At 36.7% G+C, this 16893-nt stretch overlaps 1 protein-coding gene across 2 annotated transcripts in view; it reads left to right on the top strand.

The window, feature by feature from the left end:
- RPS6KA6 (ribosomal protein S6 kinase A6) overlaps positions 1-16670 on the top strand; it is a 159729-nt gene extending 143059 nt beyond the window's left edge. The window contains exons 21-22 of one of the 2 annotated variants that reach the window (XM_024129500.1): positions 14798-14938; positions 16196-16670. In XM_024129500.1, coding sequence (XP_023985268.1) covers positions 14798-14938; positions 16196-16321 — 267 coding nt within the window. In that variant the 3' untranslated portion in view covers positions 16322-16670. The remainder of the gene's footprint in view (positions 1-14797; positions 14939-16195) is intronic. The other variant, XM_024129499.1, reaches the window with a different exon arrangement.
- The last annotated feature ends 223 nt before the right edge of the window (positions 16671-16893 follow it).

Here is a 16893-nt window from a genome sequence, read left to right as displayed (position 1 = left end):
TTCTCCCTTTTTTTCTTGATGAGTCTGGCTAATGGTGTATCAATTTTGTTTATCTTCTCAAAGAACCAGCTTTTAGTTTTATTGATCTTGGCTATCGTTTCCTTCATTTCTTTTTCATTTATTTCTGATCTGATCTTTATGATTTCTTTCCTTCTGCTAACTTTGGGGTTTTATTGTTCTTCTTTCTCTTATTGCTTTAGGTGCAAGTTTACATTGTTTATTTGAAATGTTTCCTGTTTCTTAAGGTAGGATTGTATTGCTATAAACTTCCCTCTTAGAACTGCTTTTGCTGCATCCCATAGGATTTGGTTCATCATGTCTCCATTGTCATTTGTTTCTAGGTATTTTTTTATTTTCTCTTTGATTCTTCAGTGATCACTTCGTTATTAAGTAGTGTATTGTTTAGCCTCCATGTGTTTGTATTTTTTACAGATCTTTTCCTGTAATTGATATCTAGTCTCATAGTGTTGTGGTCGGAAAAGATACTTGATATGATTTCAATTTTCTTAAATTTACCAAGGCTAGATTTGTGACCCAAGATATGATCTATCCTGGAGAATGTTCCATGAGCACTTTAGAAGAATGTGTATTCTGTTGTTTTTGGATGAATGTCCTATAAATATCAATTAAGTCCATCTTGTTTAATGTATCATTTAAAACTAGTGTTTCCTTATTTAGTCTCACTCTGGATGATCTGTCCATTGGTGAAAGTGGTGTGTTAAAGTCCCCTACTATGATTGTGTTACTGTCGATTTCCCCTTTTATGGTTGTTAGTATTTCCCTTAAGTATTGAGGTGCTTCTATGTTGTGTGCATAAATATTTACAATTGTTATATCTTCTTGGATCGATCCCTTGATCATTATGTAGTGTCCTTCTTTGTCTCTTGTAATACTCTTAATTTTAAAGTCTATTTTGTCTGATATGAGAATTGGTAATCCAGCTTTCTTTTGCTTTCCATTTGCATGGAATATCTTTTTCAATCCCCTGACTTTCAGTCTGTATGTGTCCCTAGGTGTGAAATTGGTCTCTTGTAGACAGCATATATATGGGTCTTGTTCTTGTATCCATTCAGCGAGTCAGTGTCTTTTGGTGGGAGCATTTATTCCATTTACATTTAAGGTAATTATCGATATATATGTTCCCATTCCCATTTTCTTCATTGTTTTGGGTTTGTTATTGTAGGTCTTTTCCTTCTCTTGTGTTTCCTGCCTAGAGAATTTCCTTTAGCATTTTTTGTAAAGCTGTTTGGTGGTGCTGAACACTGTCAGCTTTTGCTTATCTGTAAAGGTTTTAATTTCTCCATCAAATCTGAATGAGATCCTTGCTGGGTAGAGTAATCTTGGTTGTAGGTGTTTCTCCTTCATCACTTTAAATATGTCCTGCCACTCCTTTCTGGCTTGCAGAGTTTCTGCTGAAAGATCACCTGTTAACCTTATGGGGATTCCATTGTGTGTTATTTGTTGTTTTTCCCTTGCTGCTTTTAATATGTTTTCTTTGTATTTAATTTTTGATAGTTTGATTAATATCTATCTTGGCATGTTTCTCCTTGGATACGTCCTCTTGGGACTCTCTGTTCTTCCTGGACTTTATTAACTATTTCCTTTCCCATATTAGGGAAGTTTTCAACTATAATCTCTTCTAATATTTTTTCACTCCCTTTCTTTTTCTCTTCTTCTTTTGTGACCCTTATAATTCGAATGTTGGTATGTTTAATGTTTTCACAGAGGTCTCTGAGAGTGTCCTCTGTTCTTTTCATTCTTTTTTCTTTATTCTGCTCTGCTGTAGTTATTTCCACTATTTTATGTTTCAGGTCACTTATCCGTTCTTCTGCCTCAGTTTTTCTGCTATTGATGCCTTCTAGAGAATTTTTAATTTCATTTATTGTGTTGTTCATCATTGTTTGTTTACTCTTTAGTTCTTCTAGGTCCTTGTTAAACGTTTCTTGTATTTTTTCTATTCTATTTCTATCCGTTCTTCTGCCTCAGTTTTTCTGCTATTGATGCCTTCTAGAGAATTTTTAATTTCATTTATTGTGTTGTTCATCATTGTTTGTTTACTCTTTAGTTCTTCTAGGTCCTTGTTAAACGTTTCTTGTATTTTTTTCCATTGTATTTCCAAGATTTTGGATCACCTTTACTATCATTATTCTGAATTCTTTTTGAGGTAGGCTGCCTATTTCCTCTTCATTTGTTACGTCTGGTGGGTTTTTACCTTGCTCCTTCATCTACTGCGTGTTTTTCTGTCTTCTCATTTTGCTTAACTTACTGTGTTTGGTGTCTCCTTTTAGCAGGCTGCAGGTTTGTATTTCCCATTCTTTTTCATGTCTGTCCCCAGTGGCTAAGGTTGGCTCAGTGGGTTGTGTAGTTTTCCTGTTTGAGGGAACTAGTGCCTGTATTCTGGTGGATGAGGCTGGATCTTGTCTTTCTGGTGTGCAGGTCCACGTCTGGTGGTGTGTTTTGGGGTTTCTGTGGCCTTATTATTATTTTAGGCAGCCTCTCTGGTAATGGATGGGGCTGTGTTCCTGTCTTCCTTGTTGTTTGGCATAGGGTGTCCAGCACTGTAGCTTGCTGGTCATTGAGTGAAGCTGGGTCTTAGCGTTGAGATGGAGATCTCTGGGAGATTTTCACCACTTGATATTACATGGAGCTGGGAGGTCTCTTTTGGACCAGTGTCCTGAAGATGGCTCTCCCACCTCAGAGGTACAGCACTGCCCTCTGGCTGGATCTCCAATAGCCTTTCATCCACGTGGCTCAGAATAAAAGGGTGAAAAAATAGAAGGGAAGGAAGGAAGGAAGGAAGGAAGGAAGGAAGGAAGGAAGGAAGAGAAAGAAAGAGTATAAAACAAAATAAAGTAAAAATAATTAAAACAAAAAATAAAAATAATTATTAAGAAAAAAATTTAGAAAGTAAAAAACTAAAAACAACGGACGGACAGAATCCTAGGACAAATGGTGAAAGGAAAGCTGTACAGACAAAATCACATACAGAAGCATACACATACACATTCACAAAAAGAGATAAAGGGGCAAAATTAATATATCTTTGCTCCCAAAGTCCACCTCCTCAATTTGGGATGATTTTTTGTCTATTCAGGTATTCCACAGATGCAGGGTACCTCAAGTTGATTGTGGAGATTTAATCCTCTGCTTCTGAGGGTGCTGGGAGAGATTTCTCTTTCTCTTCTTTGTTCGCACAGCTCCCAGGGCTCAGGTTTGGATTTGAACTGGCCTCTGCTTGTAGGTCGCCTGAAGGCATCTGTTCCCCCTCAGACAGGATGGGGTTAAAGGAGCAGCTGATTCGGCATTTCTGGCTCACTCAGTCTGGGGGGAGGGAGGTTTACGCATGGGGGGCGAGACTGTGGCGGCAGCAGCCGGCGTGATGTTGCATCAGTCTGAGGCATGCAGTGTCTTCTCCCAGGGAAGTTGTCCCTGGATTCCAGGACGCTGGCAGTGGTGGGCTGCACAGGCTCCTGGGAGGGGAGGTATGGATAGTGACCTGTGCTCGCACACAGGCTTCTTGGTTGCAGCAACAGCAACCTTAGCATTTCATGCCCGTCTCTGGGGTCCACACTGATTGCAGCTCATGCCCGTCTCTGGAGCTCCTTTAATGGGCGCTCTTAATCCCCTCTCCTCGCACACCAGGAAACAAAGAGGGAAGAAAAAGTCTCTTGCCTCTTCGGTAGGTCCAGACTTTTTCCCGGACACCCTCCCGGCTATCCATGGTGCACCAGCCCCCTTCAGGCTGTGTTCACGCAGCCAACTCCGGTCTTCTCCCTGGGATCCGACCTCTCAAGCCGGAACCTCAGCTCCCAGCCCCCGCCCTCCATGGTGGGTGAGCAGACAAGCCTCTCGGACTGGTGAGTGCAGATCTTCTCCAATCCTCTGTGCGGGAATCTCTCCGCTTTGCCCTCTGCACCCCTGTTGCTGCGCTCTCCTCCGTGGCTCCGAAGCTTCCCCCCTCTGCCACCTGCAGTCTCCACCTGCAAAATGGCTTCTAGTGTGAGGAAACCTTTCCTCCTTCACAGCTCCCTTCCACAGGTGCAGGTCCTGTCCCTCTTCTTTGTTTCTGTTTTTTCTTTTTTCTTTGCCCTACCCAGGTATGTGGGGAGTTTCTTGCCTTTTGGGAGGTCTGAGGTCTTCTGCCAGCGTTCAGTAGGTGTTCTATAGGAGCAGTTCCACATGTAGATGTATTTCTGATGTATCTGTGGGGAGGAAGTTGATCTCCGCGTCTTACTCTTCCGCCATCTTGAAGCTCCTATTCTTTTTGATACAGTGGTAAATGGGAATGTTTCCTTAATTTTTCTTTCTGACCTTTCATTGTTAGTGTACAGGAATGCAAGAGATTTCTGTGCATTAATTTTGTACCCTGAAACTTTACCAAATTCATTGTTAAGCTCTAGTAGTTTTCTGGTAGCATCTTTAGGATTTTCTATGTATAGTATCATGTCATGAGCAGACAATCACCATTTTACTTCTTTTCCAATTTGAATTCCTTTTATTTCTTTTTCTTCTCTGATAACTGTGGATTGGACTTCCAAAACTATGTTGAATTAAAGTAGCAAGAATGCACATCCTTGTCTTGTTCCTGATCTTAGAGGAAATGCTTTCAGCTTTTCACTGTTGGGTATGATGTTAGCTGTGGGTTTTTCACATATGGATTTTATTATGTTGAGGTAGGTTCCCTCTTTGCCTACTTTTTGGAGAGTTTTTATCATAAATCGATGTTGAATTTTGTCAAAAGCTTTTTCTGCATCTGTTGAGATGCTCATATGGTTTTTATTCTTCAACTTGTCAGTGTGGTGTATCACACTGTTTGGTTTGCAGATATTGAAAAATCCTCATATCCCTGGGAAGAAGTCCATTTGATCATGTTGTATGATCCTTTTAATGTATTGTTGGATTCAGTTTTCTAGTGTTTTGTTGAATATTTTTGTGTCTTTTGTTCATTGGTAATATTGGCCTGTAATTTTCTTTTTTTATGATATCTTTGTCTGGTTTTAGTATCAGGGTTATGGTGGCCTCACAGAATAAGTTTGGAAGTGTTCTTTCCTCTGCAATTTTTTGGACTAGGTTCAGAAGGATAGGTGCTAACTGTGCTCTCAATGTCTGGTAGAATTCACCTGTATAGCCATCTGGTCTAGGACTTTTATTTGTTGGGAGTGTTTCTTTTTGTAATTTTGTTCAAGTACAGTTGATTCACAATGTTGTGTTTAATTTCTGCTGTACATCAAAGTGACTCCGTTTTATATATATATATATATATATATTCTTTTTCATATTCTTTTCCATTATGGTTTATTACAGGGTATTGAATATGGTTCCCTGTGCTATACAGTAGGACCGTGTTGTTTATCCATCCTATATATAATAGTTTGCATCTGCTAATCCATAATTCCCAATCCTTCCCTCTCCCACCCTCCCCACCTTGGCAACCACAAGTCTCTTCTCTATATTTGTTAGTCATTTTTTGTTTTGTAGATATGTTCATTTGTATTGTATTTTAGATTCCACATAAAAGTGATATCATATGGTATTTGTCTTTCTCCTTATGACTTACTTCACTTAACATGATAATCTCCAGGTCCATCCATGATGCTACAAATGGCATTATTTCATTACTTTTTTATGGCTGAGTAATATTCCATTCCATGTATGTACCACAACTTCTTTATCCATTCTTCTGTCGATGGACACTTAGCAATGGTTGCTTCCATCTCTTGGCTATTGTACATAGTGCTGGTATGAACATAGAGGTGAATGTATCTTTTCGAATTATAGTATTGGCTGGGTATATGCCCAGGAGTAGGATTGCTGGATCATATGGCAGCTTTATTTTTAGTTTTTGAGAACCTCTGTAATGTTTTCCATTATGGCTGCACCAATTTACATTCTCACCAACAGCATAAGAGGGTTCCCTTTTCTCCACACCCTCTCTTGCATTTATTATTTGTAGACTTTTTAATGATGGCCATTTTGCCTGGTTTGAGATGATACCTCATTGTAATGTTGATTTGCATTTCTCTAATAATTAGTGATGATGAGTATCTTTTCATGTGCCTTTTGGCCATCTGTATTTCTTCTTTGGAGAAACGTCTATTTAGGTGTTCTGCCCATTTTTCATTTGAGTTATTTGTGGATTTTTGTTATTGAATTGTAGGAGCTATTTGTATATTTTGGAAATTAAACCCTTGTTGGTTACATCATTTGCAAATATTTTCTTCCAGTCCGTAGATTGTCTTTCCGTTTTGTTTATGGTTTCCTTTACTGTGCAAAATCTTATATGTTTAATTATGTCCTATTTTTTTTTGCTTTTATTTCTGTTGCCGTGGGAGACTGACCTAAGAAAACATTAGTAGAATGTGTGTCAGAGAATGTTTTGCCTGTGTTCTTGTTACCGAATCCATGCTTGCTCTGCTTGCCACACGACTGGCCAGTAAATTGGAAGATGAGGTGTTGAGGCACAAAATATGACTTTATTCAGGAAGCTGGCAGACTGATGGAAGATTGCCTGTGTTCTTGTTACCGAATCCATGCTTGCTCTGCTTGCCACACGACTGGCCAGTAAATTGGAAGATGAGGTGTTGAGGCACAAAATATGACTTTATTCAGGAAGCTGGCAGACTGAGAAGATGGAAGATTAATGTCTCCAAAAAACCATCTTTTCGGAGTCTGGATGCCAGTTTGTTTTATAGAATAGAGAGGGGGAGGAGGTGAGGAAGTAAAATAAAAAGGCTATGTCTTGCAAATATCTCCTGGAATGGCCAGCCCTGGGGAGGGGATGTGTTAATTTCTTCTTTCTTGCAGCCATTCACAGGTGGACAGGGTCAGGATGTTTCCCTGAACAAAGGCAGTTTGGTTTAACATTCACGCAGAGTGGCAGGGTTCCCCAAGGCAGGCCATTATGTATAGACAGTATCCTGTCAGTGAACAGAAGGAACAGGAAGCAAAGGTTAAAGTAAAGAAACAGATCCAACATGGAGTCAAGATTGGCTCTTCCCTGTTACACTCTCTTCTAGGAGTTTTATGTATCTTGTGTTATATTTAAGTCTTTAAGCCATTTTGAGTTTATTTTTGTGTATGGTGTGAGAGGGTGTGTTCTAGCTCCATTGATTTTCATGTGATTGTCCAGCTTTCCCAGCATCACTTACTGTAGAGACTGTCTTTTCCCCATTGTATATTCTTGCCTCTTTTGTCAACGATTAATTGCACATAGGTGTGTGGGTTTATTTCTGGGCTCTCTACTCTGTTCCATTGATCTGTCTGTCTCTTTTTGTGCCAGTACCACGCTGTTTTGATTACTGTAGCTTCATAGCATTGTCTGAAGTCTGGGAGGGTTGGTTATGCCTCCTGCTTTGTTCTTTTTCCTCAGGATTGCTTTGGCAATTCTGGGTCTTTTATGGTTCCATATAAATTTTAGGATTATTTGTTCTAGTTCTTTGAATAATGTCATAGGTATTTTGTTTAAAACTTTAAATCACAGATTCAATTTCAGTACATGTAATTGGTCTATTCATATTTTCTATTTCTTCCTGATTAAGTCTTGGGAGATTGTACCTTTCTAAGAGTTTCTCCATTTCTTCGAGTTTGTCCAGTTTATTGGCATATAGTTCCTTGTAGTAATCTCTCATGATCCTTTGTATTTCTGTGGTGTTCATTGTAACTTCTCCTTTTTCATTTTAATTTTCTTAATTTGGGCCTTTCCCTTGTTTTCTTGATGAGTCCAGCTAAAGGTTTATCAATTTTGTTTATCTTTTCAAAGAACAAGCTTTTAGTTTCATTAATCTTTTCTATTGTTTTCTTAGTGTCTATTTAATTTATTTCTGCTCTGATCTTTATGTTTCCTTCTACTATCTTTGGGTTTTGTTTGTTCTTCTCTCTCCAATTCCTTTAGGTTTAAGGTTAGCTTCCTTATTTGAGATTTGTCTTGTTTCCTGAGGTAAGCTTGTATTGCTATAAACTTCCATCTTAGAACTGCTTTTGCTGCATCCCATATCTTTTGGATCTTCATGTTTTCATTTTCATTTGTCTCTAGGTATTTTTTTATTTCTTCTTTGATTTCTTCAGTGATCCATTGGTTGATTAGGAGCATATTGTTTAGCCTACATGTGCTTGTGGGGTTTTTTTGCAGTTTCTTTCTTGTAGTTGATTTCTAATCTCATAGCGTCATGGTTAGAAAAGATGCTAGATATGATTTCAATTTTCTTAAATTTACCAAGGCTTGCTTTGTTGCCTAGCATGTGATCTATCCTGGAAACTGTTCTGTGTGCACTTGAAAAGAATGTGTATTCTGCTCCTTTTGGATGGAACACTATAGATATCAGTTAAGTCCATCTGGTCTAATGTGTCATTTAAGTACTGTGTTCCTTATTGATTTTATTCATTTTCCTTGTCTGATTCCTTTGGTGAGGACTTCCAGTACTATGTTAAATATAAGTGGTGAGAGTGGACGTCTTTATCTTGTTCCTGATTTTAGAGGAAAAGCTTTTAGATTTCATCATTTATTATGATGTTAGCTGTGGTTTTGTCATATATGGCCTTTATTATGTTGAGGTATATTACCTCTATACCAACTTTGTTTAGAGTTTTTATCATAAATGGATGTTTAATTTTGTCAAATGCATTTGCAGCATCTATTGAGATAATCATATGATTTTTCTTCTTCAATTTGTTAATGTGGTGTATCACTTTGATTGATTTGTAGATACTGAAGCATCCTTTACATTTCTAGGATAAATCCTACTTTATTATTTTGTGTTCCTCTTAATAGGTTGTTCAATTTTGTTTGCTAATATTTTATTAAGGGTTTTTGTATCTATGTTCATCAGTGATATTAGCTTGTAATTTTCCTTTTTTTGGTGGTATCTTTGGTTTTGGTATCAGGATTATGCTTGCCTTATAAAATGAGTTCAAAAGTATTCTTTTTTTGTTTAATTTTCTAGGAATTCTTTGAGAAGGATGGGTGTTAACTCTTATTTAAATACTTTTAGAATTCATCAGTGAAGCCATTTGTCCTGGACTTTTGTTTGTTGGGAATTGTTTTTATTACTGATTCAGTTTTATTACTGGTAATTGGTCTGTTCACATTTTCTAGTTCTTCCTTGTTCAGTCTTGGAAGATTGTATGTTTCTAGGAATTTATCCTTTTTTTTCTAGATTGTCCATTTTTTGTAGTATAACTGTTTGTAGTAATCTCTTATGATCCTTTTTATTTCTGTGCTATTAGTTATTTCTCCTCTTTCCCTTCTGATTTTATTGATTTGGGCCCTTTCTCTTTTTTTCTTGATGAGTCTGGCTAGAGGTTTTTAATCTCTATGTCATATGTTTCTGCTCTGATCTTTATAATTTATTTCCTTCTACTAACTTTGAATTTTGTTTCTTTCTTCTTTTTCTAGTTCCTTTAAGTGTAAGGTTAGATTGTTTTACATTTTTCTTGCTTCCTGATATAGGCGTGGATCACTATCCACTTCCCTCTAATAACTGCTTTTGCTGTGGCCCATAGATTGTAGATCATTGTGTTTTTGCTTTCATTTGTCTCTGTTTTTTTATTTCCTCTTTCATTTCTACAGTGATCCATTGGTTGTTTAGTGCATGTTGTTTAGACTCCACATGTGTGGGGGGGTTCTTTTTGAAGTTTTTTGTTGTTGTTCTTGTACTTGATTTCTAGTCTCATACCATTGTTGGAAAATATGCTTGATATGATTTCAGTCTTCTTAAATTTATTGAGGCTTGTTTTGCAGCCCAGCATGTGAACTGTCTTTGGAGCATGTTCCATGTGCCCTTGAAAAAAATGTGTTCTGTTTTTTTTGGATCAAAAGTTCTGTATATTTGTATTATTTCCATCTAGTCTAATGTGTCATTTAAGACCAGTGTTTCCTTATTGATTTTCTGTCTGGATGATCTCTCCATTGATGTAAGTGTGATATTGTTGTTGACTACTATTATTGTGTTACTGTCAATTTGTCCTTTGATGTCAGTATTTGCATTATGTATTTATGTATTCCAACTTTGGTTTCATATATATTTACAATTGATATACATCTTGCTGGATTGACCCCTTCATCATTATGTAATGTCCTTCTTTGTCTCTTGTTACAGTCTTTGTTTTAACGTCTATTCATCTAATATAAGTATTGCTACCCCAGCTTTCTTTTCATTTCCATTTGGATGGAATACCTTTTTTATCCTGTCACATTCAGTTTTTGTGTGTGTTTACATCTGAAGTGAGTCTCTTATAGGTAGCATATAGAGGGTCTTGTTCTTTTTAGTCATTCAGCCACTTTCTATGTCTTTTGATTGGAACATTTAATTTATTTACATTTTAAATAATTATCAATAGGTATGTATCAATACTTATTGCCATTTTGTTAATTTTTTTCTGGTTGTTTTTGTCTTTTTTAATCTTTCTTCATCTTTTGCTCTCTTCCCTTGTGATTTGATGAGTATCATTAGTGTTATGTTTGGATTCCTCTCTCTCTCCCTCTCTCTCTCTCGTGTGTGTGTGTGTGTGTGTGTGTGTGTGTGTGTGTGTGTGTCTGTCACAGGTTTTTGCTTTGTGGTTACCATGATGTTCGTATTTCACAATATATATGATTATTTTCAGTTGATGATCTCTTAAGTTTGAACGCATCTAAAAACCCTGCATTTTTTTTTTTTTTTTTGCTGTACATGGGCCTCTCACTGTTGTGGCCTCTCCCGTTGTGGAGCACAGGCTCTGGACGTGCGGGCTCAGTGGCCATGGCTCACAGGTCCAGCCACTCCACGGCATGTGGGATCATCCCAGACCAAGGCATGAACCCATGTCCCCTGCATCAGCAGGCGGACTCTCAACCACTGCGCCACCAGGGAAGCCCTATGCCCCTCTTATGTTTAATGTTTTTGACATCATATTTTGCATGCTTTTTGTGTGTATTTCTTAACTACTTTATGTGTATATATAGGTGATTTTACCACTCTGTCTTTTAACCTTCCTAGTTGTTTTATAAGTGGTTGACCTTTACTGTGCCTTTGCCTTTACCACTGAGATTATGCCTTTTGTAATTTTTATATTTCTAGTTTTGGTCTTGCCTTTGCTACTTAGAGAAGTCCCTTTAGCATTTCTTGGAGAGCTGTTAGTTTAGTGATACCTAACTCTTTTAGTGCTTGCTTCTCTGTAAAACATTCTCTCTCCTTCAAATCTGAAGATAGCCTTGCTGGGTAGAGTAGTCTTGGTTGTATGTTTTGTCCTTTCATCACTTCGAGTACATCACTTTGGCACTCCCTTCTGGCTTGCAGGTTCTGCTGAAAAGTCAACTGAAAGTCTTATGGGAATTCCTTTGTATGTAACTAGTTGATTTTCTCTTGCCGCTTTTAAGATTCTCTATCTATAATTTTTGCCATTTTAGTTATAGTGTGCCTTGGTGTGGATCGCTTTTCGTTCAGCTTGTTTTGGACTCAGTTGCTTCCTGGACCTGGATATCTATTTCCTTTCCCAGGTAGGGGAAGTTTCCAGTTATTATTTCTTCAAATAAATTGTGTCCTTTTCTCTCTTCTTTGGACTCCTATAATGTGAATATTAGTACTCTTGGTATTTTTTCCAGAAATCTTTTAAAAGCTATCCTCACTTCTTAAATTCTTTTTTTCCCTTTTTCTATTCAGCTTGGGTGATTTACATTATTCTGTCTTTCAGTTCACTGATCTGTTTCTCTGTATCATGTCATGTACTCTTGATTCCTTCTTAGTGTTTTTTGTTTTTTTGTTTTTTTAATTTCAACTATTATATTCTTCAGCTCTGTTTTGTGGTTCTTTATACTTTGTAACTCTTTGTTAGACTTCTCACTGTGTTCATCCATTATTCTCCCAAGTTCATTGAGCATTTTTATGATAATTACCTTGAAGTCTTTATTGGGTAGGTTGCTCTCTTCCAATTTGTTTAGTTCTTCTTCTGAGATTTTGTCTTGTTCCTTTGTTTGGAACACATTCCTCTGTCTCCTCATTTTGCCCAGTTCTCTGTGTTTATTTCTATTTATTAAGTAGGTCAGTCATGTTTCCTGATCTTGGAGAAGTGGCATTATGTAGGAGATATCCTATGGGGCCAATCAGCATACTCCACTCTGGTCACCAGAGCTATATGTCCTAGGGGTGCCCCATGTGTGTGCTGCGTGGGTTCTTCTGTTGTGGTGGGGCCACTACTCTGGGTGCGCTGGCAGGCAGGGCTGACTCCCAGCCCAGTTTGTTGCCAGGCCCTGTGTTTTGGTGGCTGCCAGCCCACTGTTGGGCAGAGCTGTGTCCTGGCATGACTGGCTATTCAGCCCCAGTGGTCCCAGGGCTGGTGCTGTCTTGCTAGTTGGTGGGACCAGGGGCCTAGGTGACTGTCTTCAGGGTCTGGGGGGACCTAGGGCTGGTACCTCACCACTGGTGGGTGGGGTTGTCCCAGGGCAGCTTAATGTATGTGCCTATGGGGCTTTTATTTTTATCTTTGTTTCATCATATGTAACATGTCTTTTTTCTTTTCTCAGTTACTTTTAAAGTTTTCTCTGCCTTGGGTTTTGAGCAATTTGATTTGATGTCCCTTGGTGTAATTTTTTTATTTCTTTTACTTGGGGTTCACTGATCTTCTTAGATATGTGGGTTCATAGTTTCCATAAAATCTGGAAACTTTAGAGGCATTATTTCTTCAAATATTCTTTTCTTCCCTCTTACTTTCTGGGACTCTAATTGCAGTTGTGTGCTTTGTCAGTTGAAGTTGTCTCATAGCTCATTGATGCTCTGTTGTTTTGCTTGTTTGTTTGGCACTTTTTTTTCTTTTTTATAGTGTCTGTTGCCATGTCTTCACCAGTCTTTTTACCTGCCATCTTAAATTTGCCATTAATCCTATTTGGTTCTTTTTAACTTTTTTGTCTCACATTTTAGTTTTCATCTCTGTTTTATTTGTTTCTTTTTATATCTTCTGTGTCTCTCTGCTTAACTTTTGAACATATATTTCAGTTGTGAGTCAATTTTGATTGATTGATTTTTTAAATTTTCATTTTGCATTGTATTTTCCTTCTCTTTTGTATGCCTTGTAATTTTGGATAAGAAGCTTGACATAGTGAATTTTACCTTGGTGATTGCTGGATGCTTTTGTATTCCCATTCTTGAGCTACTTTCTGAGTTAAGTTAGGGAAAACAATTGATACTTTTGTGCCTTCCTTTTAAGATATTTTTAGGCAGGACCAGAGCAGTGTTTAATCTAGGGATACTCACTACTCAGGCAGGTTTCTTTCAAGTTCTCTACCATATACTCCATGAATATGAGATTTTCCAGTCTGACTGGTGGGAACAGACAATATTCTTCACCCTGCATCAACTCCCATTTCCCTCTAATCCTTTTATACGGTTCTTCCCTTGACCTTTGTTATTTTTTTCACCACATATGGGTTTGTGGTTGAAGACACTTGAAAGAGATGCCCTACAGGGTTCTCTCTCTGCTCCTCTTACCTCTTCATTAATCTTTCTTGCACTCTCTGCCCTGGTCTTCCCTGACTCTCAGTTCTGCCTCATCACCACAGGGAATCTGCCAGGCTCTGCCTGAGTTTTTCTTACCTACCCAGCATCCTGAAAACTCTTTCAAGGTTCTAAGCTAGAGCAATCATAGGACTTATGTGATTTGTTTCCCATCTTTTAGGGGTTACTTTCCTTCATTGCCTAATATCTGATCTCTTGAAAACTGTTGCTTCCTATATTTTATGGGTATTTTTTTTTTGGAGGGGCTGGGTTTCAACAAGGTGAGTGAATCCAGTTCCTGGTTTTACATCTTGGCCAGAGGCACAGAAGTCCTTGGAACTTTAATCATTTTTATGATTATCATTTATGTCTGTTTTATTGATGTAATTCACTGTTATGTTCTTTTTAATATTATTTTTTCATTTATTTCTGCACATATGTTCTTTTTCCAATAGATTTTTTTGATTGGTTGTTCTACTCCTACATAGTTTCAACCTATTACATTATTCTTCAAATTCTGACATTACAGTATAGTCTTTGGTTTCTCACTGCTTCTGCTAGTGATGAAAATTTCACAAATGCTTTTGTTTCTATATTAGAAGATGCTTGTTAACGAGAGTTTAATTCTCCTTTCTATAAAAGATGCTTGGTAGAGATAGTTTATTTAAAATTGTTACATCATTTAATAGATTTAAAATTGTGTTTTACTCTGAGGTTATATTACATTTATAAGTTTTTACTACAACATAGAGAAAATAAGCAAATTCACATTTACTCCGATGAAAGATGTATGATATTCTGACCACTACAATGCTAGCAGTCAGCTGCTAACCTTGGATTTATGTTTTGCTTTCTTTAGTATTTTATACAGTAAACGACCAGTTACTGAGCATATTAACATGGGACCCTCCCTTCTATGATGTTGTATCTGTATACAGATACCCTTATACTTTGGGGCCCAGATTACCAGCAAAGATCAATAGTTCCTTTCTCTTCCTGACCATTTAGCACATTCCACCATAGTTCCTGCTACTTTACATTTTTCTCCTCCCTCACTAACCACATTCCATTTACACAGAATTGGTATCCCCTGATTTTAGAATGGTAAATAAGGATATACTATATTTTGAAAAATCTGTTTTAAGATTCTCTTTTGACAGTTAACTATGCAGTATATGGGTTTTGTTTTCCCTAATGATAGGTAAAATAAAACAGATTGCAAAGCTGTTAATGCTTTCATACTTTGAGAAAATGTGAAATGATATATTTTACTAAAACGTTTAATGATATGTAGTTTCATATATGTATATATATATATTTTTTTCATTTTAATTTAGGATTTGCTTTCCCATATGCTGCATATGGACCCACAGCAGCGGTACACTGCAGAACAAGTATTAAAACACTCGTGGATAACCCACAGAGATCAGTTGCCAAATGATCAGCCAAATAGAAGTGATACATCACATGTTGTTAAGGTAAAAAAAACATACTTTTAAGCACCTTCTAAATGCTTGATACCTAATAATGCCATTGCATGCCATCCACTGATGACACATATAATTACTTTAAAGTATCTTTATTTTTTAAAGGTATGTTTATAGATTTTTTGGTTTGCTTTGCTTTTTTAAGTAACAAACTTCTTTACCTACTGCCTTACTGATGATAAATAAAAATTTCTTGATTGTATTTGACTTGCTCTTAAGAGACACTGGGGCTAGGAGCAGACTAAATTCAAGTTTTGTATGGAAACAGAAGATGGCTAGTGGTTCCTAAATTAATAACCATTGGTTTCCATATTTATAGACATTGAACCTAGATTTTAAAGTTTAGCGTTTTATCCATTTATCTGTTGATGGACACTAAGGTGTTTCCATATCTTGGCCATTTTGATATTGCTGGAATGAACATGGGAGTGCAGATAATCTCTGAGGGTAAAGAAATTGTGCTGTGTGTGTGTATGGAATATATTATATATAATAGAATATTATTCAGCTTTTTAAAAGAAGATCTTGCCATTTGCAACAACATAGATGAACCCATAAGACATTATTGCTAAGTGAAATAACATAGACACACAAAGAAAAATAGTACATGATCTCTCTTATATGTGGAATCTAAAAAAGTCAAATATGTAGAAACAGAGAGTAGAACAGTGGTTACCACGGAGGTGGTGGAAATGGGGAGATATTGGTTAAGGCATAGAAAGTTACAGTTATGTAGGATGAATAAGTCTAGAGATCTAATGTGAAGGCTGATGACTATAGTTAATAATACTATATTGAGTACTGGAAATTTTCTAAGATTTCAGGTGCTCTCATCACACAAAAAGTGATAACTGTGTGAAGAGAAAATATGTTGATAAGCTTGACTATAGTAATAATTTTACTATATATATCAAAATAACATGTTGTATGCCTTAAATATATACAATTCCTATTAAAAATAAGATTTAAAAGATATTTAAAAGCAAATTCAATGAGTTTTGACAGACTGATAAAAATAATACATTTTCATGTTTTAAAAATTTGTAAGAAGCATAGTTATTGAAGTAAAAAATATACAAGTAATCATGTTAATTAATCAAGGGAGCATCAATGCACAGATTAAGGATTCTCAATTATTTTCCTGGGGGGAAAAAGTTGTATTCTAGTTAAATTTCTCATGATATAATGTGGAAGTTTTCTTACTTCCAAAGATTGTTATTCATTTTGTGATATTTCTCATTATTTTAGGGAGCAGTGGTCGCCACATATTCTGCCCTGACTCACAAGACCTTTCAACCAGTCCTAGAGCCTGTTGCTGCTTCAAGCTTAGCTCAAAGACGGAGCATGAAAAAGCGAACATCAACTGGCCTGTAAGATTTTTAGTGTTCCTCAGCCAAACTGGATGAATAAAAATTTAAATGTGTGGCTTTTTGTCTAATCTTATATCAAAGGCATTGTTTTCTACTACATTACTTGAATATTATGTTTAAGCTTCCTTTTTTTAAGGGAGAGTGAGATAAAAAACATATACAGGTCCACAATATTCATACTGCATTGTTTTTCAGTAATGTCCAAGTGTTTAAGTATAAAATTGGTGTCTACAAGGTCCTACCAACTTCTCTGCACACTAACTTCTAAAGTTCCTTTCAAATAAAGTCACTTTAATAGTTTTTCTGGTTGTGTAAAATAATGGTTTGGGGAATCATTACCAACAATTAAGATGAAAGTATAATAGTATAATGCCAAGCAATGTCAGTATTTTTTAACATTAGATCCTGAAAGAATAGGCCTCTTTTTTTAAGAAAAACAAAAAAATGTATTGTAGAAGCTTATTGTGTGTAACCAAAGGACTCCATTCATTTGACTCTCTGTAGTTACTAAAATGTAAACATAGTAGTTTGGTGCCAGATTAAAAAATCATTTGTGCTAATATGTGAACTCCTAAT

This window comes from Physeter macrocephalus, chromosome 21 (genome assembly GCF_002837175.3).
Source record: "Physeter macrocephalus isolate SW-GA chromosome 21, ASM283717v5, whole genome shotgun sequence".
Lineage (NCBI taxonomy): Eukaryota > Metazoa > Chordata > Mammalia > Artiodactyla > Physeteridae > Physeter > Physeter macrocephalus.
Note: the sequence above shows the minus strand (reverse complement) of the source record. Positions and strands in the feature narration are given on the sequence as shown.